Source organism: Lolium rigidum, chromosome 6, assembly GCF_022539505.1.
Source record: "Lolium rigidum isolate FL_2022 chromosome 6, APGP_CSIRO_Lrig_0.1, whole genome shotgun sequence".
In the NCBI taxonomy this organism is placed as follows: Eukaryota; Viridiplantae; Streptophyta; class Magnoliopsida; order Poales; family Poaceae; genus Lolium; species Lolium rigidum.
In genome coordinates, this window is record NC_061513.1 from 207,502,682 (window position 1) to 207,507,927 (window position 5,246).

The 5,246-nt window shown below is 41.0% G+C and overlaps 1 protein-coding gene across 2 annotated transcripts; it reads left to right on the forward strand.

The window, feature by feature from the left end:
• On the forward strand, positions 1-4,694 carry LOC124666120 (lysophospholipid acyltransferase LPEAT1-like). Of its 2 annotated transcripts, XM_047203473.1 has the most exons (9): positions 1-450; positions 1,626-1,745; positions 1,917-1,954; positions 2,112-2,176; positions 2,505-2,573; positions 2,960-3,093; positions 3,800-3,940; positions 4,060-4,123; positions 4,518-4,694. In XM_047203473.1, exons 1-9 carry the CDS (start codon positions 1-3, stop codon positions 4,535-4,537), a joined length of 1,101 nt encoding a protein of 366 aa, XP_047059429.1. In that variant the 3' UTR covers positions 4,538-4,694. The 2 variants fall into 2 exon arrangements, with proteins under 2 accessions (XP_047059429.1, XP_047059428.1); XM_047203472.1 differs by lacking the exon at positions 4,518-4,694 and having other exon boundaries at positions 4,060-4,235.
• Positions 4,695-5,246: the final 552 nt, after the last annotated feature.

Here is a 5,246-nt window from a genome sequence, read left to right on the forward strand (position 1 = left end):
ATGGCCGTCGACACCGCCACCACCGCGCCTTCCCAACCAGAAGGCGGCGACGGCGCCGGCGAGGCCGTGCGGCCCCTCCTCTCTGGCGCGCCCGCCATTGAGGAGGATGAGGACCTGGACGTCAGATACGCGCCGTACGCGCGCCGGGACGCGTACGGGCCGATGGGCCGCGGGCCGCTCCCCGCGGCGCAGGTGGCGCGGCTAATGTTCGCGGCCGCCGTGCTCCTCCCGCTCCGTCTCATTGCCGGGATGCTCCTGGTCGTCGCCTACTACCTCGTGTGCCGCGTGTTCACGCTCTTCGCGGACGTTGGGGAAGAAGGCCGTCCCCGATTACATGGGTGGAGGAGAGAGGCATGTCTGGGTGCTGGCCGTGCATTGTCGCGGGCGATGCTCTTCGTCTTCGGCTTCTACTGGATCCCGGTGTGCGATCGAAGAGTCCCAAATGCAGAGGTCAGTATCATGATGCCACTTTCCTCTTTCAGCGTGCAATCTATCGTAGCCAATGTGGCCTGCTTGTTTTGATGCGCCTATTTTCTTATGAGGCCCCACGACTTATGTAATGTCTTGTTTGTTCAACGGGGGAACAATGCACGAGAAAGTGATAGTCCTGATGCCAATGTTTAACATCATCTAGTTGGCTGAAAAAACTGCTTGTGATAGCCTCATAGTTATAGGCAAAATGCAGATTTCTAGCTTTGGTAAGAAATTAAATGTTCTTACAGTTTGTTCCTATATAGATACATTGTTGTTGAATGCAGAAGCATTAATTCTATGATTCATTACAATGGTCAATAACTTGTCGTAGATGTCTCTATACTCTCTCTTGGGTGGTATGTTTAATCTTGTTGGACAAAATGGTTCCAAACCAAAAAAAGTCGATGGTTTCCTGCAATCTTCTTCATGTTGTGCCTTGTACGAGTATTGTATATCATCAGTTCTGAATTGTTCATTTCTTCTAGCCCATGATTAGGGAGGGGTGGGCTGGGCGGCCACCCCTGGGTCTCTCAAAGCTAAGCAGGGTACCCACCCCATCCTCCACGTTAAAAGATCGCCCCACCAAACTTCAAAGTTATGGCCATGCCACTGACAAGGAGGAGGTGGATGTGGTGCGGCTACCGGCTAGGGTTGGCGGGAACTGGTGCCACCAGGGCAGGGGAGAACGATAGAAATTATTGGTAACATCTCGTCTGTTTTATTCAATAGTAGGCGGTCTCCTTATAGATGGAGATACCCTAAACAGATATAATCCTTAAAGGATACAAACTCTGTTTTCGGTAACTCAAGAAGAAACCTAACATAGGGCAGAGTACTCCAGCCGTCCTGGTATGAACCTATGGATGGGCCTGCTAGTTCGTAAAAATGAGACCAGTTGGGGAGGAACCCCGTGCTATATATTAATAGAGAATGTGTGAGACCTGGGAATCCTACCAGAGAAATTAATTCAGCCAACGGGAATTTGAATTCAGGCCGACAGGGAGAAGCCACCGCGCTCCCAACACTAGGCCAACGGCCCATTCACGGCCTGCCATTTATACTGATGCCCGCATATAACATCTGTGTATGTAACTGAACTCTTAAAATTTGTTTACTCGTTCCCATGACATGTTAGTATATGATATGTTCAGGATGTACCTGAAAATCAGTCTGAAGAACTGGAAAGACCAGGAGCGATTGTGTCTAATCACGTGTCATACGTGGACATTCTCTATCACATGTCAGCTTCTTCTCCGAGTTTTGTTGCTAAGGTACCTTGAACAATGTTATTCAAGTCTGTCTGTTTTGTTTTTCGACAGGGTACGATGTTACTCAAGTTGGATTTCCCTGCAAAATAAAAGTTTACACTGTTATTATTGTTTTGTGAAACTTACGTGTTCTTAAGTTATAAATGATTGTTCACGCTTAATTATTCTATGTAGAACTCCGTGTCCAAGTTGCCGTTGATTGGTCTCATAAGGTATGTGCTGATTTCTTATTCATGTCTTATTAAGAAAATACGTGAGAAAATGGCCTTATCCTTTTTATATACCTACAAAATTTATTGCGTGGTGACCATTTCTATTTATGTCAAATGTGGATATGATATATTAAATGTATTTCTCTGTCAAATACAGCAAATGCCTCAGGTGCATTTTTGTTCAACGAGAATCCAAAGGATCAGATTCTAGAGGCGTCTCAGGTATGTATTGACATGCATTCATTGATGCCATTTTATTTTTCTTACTCGTTATTCTCCAAAAAGACACATTCATTCTCTGTGTTAACTAAAATATGACTAGCACTTAAACACTTTTTTTGCTACTGCTTCATGTATGCCATGCATTTTTATTGCATCAGACGATGAGCACTTAAATTTTTTAATAGGCATGTTCTTTTATTTTTGTTGCTGTGCAAGGAAGATTCTTTTCAACATGCGATTATTTAATTGAGATAGAGTTCAAAATGCAGACTTACTATGTCATGTAGCTTTTCTTTGCTTTTCACTGAACTGCCCATACTATATGTAGGTGATGTAACTGAAAGGGTCCAAGAGGTTTCTCAGTACAAGAATTCCCCTATGGTGTTACTCTTTCCTGGTTTGTGTACAACCATTTTATGTTTCTTTTGCTAACTTTTTAATGTATAGTGGTTTCTCCTTTTCTATTGTGATTATTATTTTTATGTGTCACTATCTTTTATAATACATTGTTTTCTATGTGCTGAATCTTTTTTTATTGACATGGAACACCGCATTCCATATGTGCTGAATCTTTATTCATCCTTTATTATGTAATCATTCTATGTCTAGTCTTATGGTACTATCTCTAAGTTAGCAAAAGCTATTATCATCTCCTCTTAATACAACATTTTCCATTACTTCAGTGTGCTGTTTCAGATTTAAACCTCAATTTTGTTATGTTTTGTAACTATTAGAAACTTTCTCTTCCTTTGTTTACAGTCTTGTTGTTTCTTTTCTTGTCAGAGGGTACTACTACTAATGGGGATTACCTTCTCCCGTTTAAAACTGGAGCATTCCTTGCAAAAGCACCAGTTCAACCTGTCATTTTGAGATATCCTTACAGTAGATTTAGTCCAGCCTGGGACTCCATAGACGGGGTAAGCATTAATTACATATTTATTATGTTCAATGTCAGAATAAGAACTTGCGAGTAGGTACAGGTATGCAAGAGCAATTTTCTGGAACCATGTATATTTCCTATGGGTTTCAAGGGTAACATTTTATTAATCGCAAAAAAGGAAGAGTCATTTTGTTTGATGTATGATATTCACATTTATGCTTTATTATGAGATGAAATATGTCTCTTGTCATAATTATCTTTTCTCGATAGTATGTCCATATCCGTTGAGTAACTTGAGTTAATATAACCTCCCTGTGCAACTTCTTATATCCTCATTTTCCATGTTCAGCAAAGCATCATCTTCCATGTTGGGGATTGCTAGGCTGCTGCTTTATTAATACAATCATTAAATTTGGCTATGAAATTCTTACGCGCATGCTGCCATGTGAAAAACACCATCACTTCTTAAAAGATATCATTACTTCATACTCTGCATGAGATAGCGATGACTATAGTTTTTTCTCATTGTATGCAACATGCTAACAATTTATTTACGGTTGCTATATTGTACCTTTGGCTTTCAGAAGTATGTGGCGTGTCAACTTGTAAGCTTGTGGTGCTTTTTTCCATTTTTGTACCTTCTACACTAACACCTATTATAGCATCCTGTGTTGATTAATTTAACTCTGAAACATCAGACACCTCAAATCTGAAAATGGCATTTGTCCCATCACAACCTGCAGAAACGTCATGTATTTTTCCTCCTTTGTCAATTTGCAAATTACATGGAGGTGGTTCGCTTGCCTGTATACTATCCTTCTGAACAAGAAAAGGAGGACCCCAGAATCTATGCCAACAATGTCAGAAAAATGCTAGCAACTGAGGTATTCTCCATCTTTGCTAAGCTAGTCCACCATGATTATACATGTTTTTGAAATTATTAGCTATGGTGTACGATTTACCTTCTTAAGGATTCCGCAATAAAACAATCCTTTTTCTGCAGGGTAATTTAGTTCTTTCTAATCTTGGGCTGGCGGAAAAGAGGATGTATCATGCGGCACTTAATGGTAATAGTCCTCGTGCTCTGCATCAGAAAGATGATTGAAAGCCCTTGCATCACTGTTTGTATACTGACAGTTGAGGTTATTGTAACAATGTATGCCAACTTTAGCTGATCATGCGTTGCATGGTTTTTTTTTGTTTGAGGAGTATGTTTATTGATAAATATCTTCTTTATACCTATTTTGAGATGATTTCCCCCTCATGCTACATTGTATAAAAACCATTAAACATTATAGTTCAATAACAATGTCTGGGGTAATTGTGGTGCTTGTCATTCACAGTTCATGCTGTTTCACTTATTGTTTTCCCTGATTTTGGGTCTTTCAAGAGCCACCGTTTGCTTCACATAACTGAGTCATCTACTCTAAAACTGAATCATCTATTTGGTCTTCCCTGCAGGACTATTGTGTCAAAGCTAATTTGGATACACATGATGTTAGTTTTACTGCTTGCCTTTGTACATTGCGAATGAAATTTTGTCGCTGTTCCTTTTTCCTTATTGAGGAGAGAGACCATGTAAATGTTTGCACCTTTGAAACAAACCTGAGTTAGGTCTTTAGTAACAGAAGAATTAGAGCAGCAGAGGGGTAAAGGTTGGAAATTAACATTTGTTTATTTGATTTGGCATTGAAATGCACTCATGCGGATTTAACACATGTTTCTGGTTTGTTCATCAAATATTGGTCATGATCTAACTTCTGCTTTAGCCAGGTTATTTTATTTTAGTATTTTTGTAATTTTATTTATGACAAAAAAAATTTGGATGCTCTACAAGACGTCTACTATGGAGAACATTTGTTGAACGCATGTTTGCTTCTAGTACTATTACACACTACTCCATGAAATTAACATATATACGGATATACCAGAGAGAGATCAGGTTAGACTATGGAAAGGATTAGAATTGTTTCGAAATTAGCCTCCATGACTTTCACCATGCATTGTACGTACCTGGTGTAGTGGTATCGCAAAGATCCACTTCTCTCGCGGAGCGTGTCGCCCGCGCCCCACGGCCGCCGCGCGCCCGCGCCGCCAGCGATTCCTTCACTGCCGCAACCTCCGATCCACGCCCCGCGAGGTGCTGCTGGTGAGTGGTGAGGCTTCGGAGCGTATCCTTAACTGTGCATG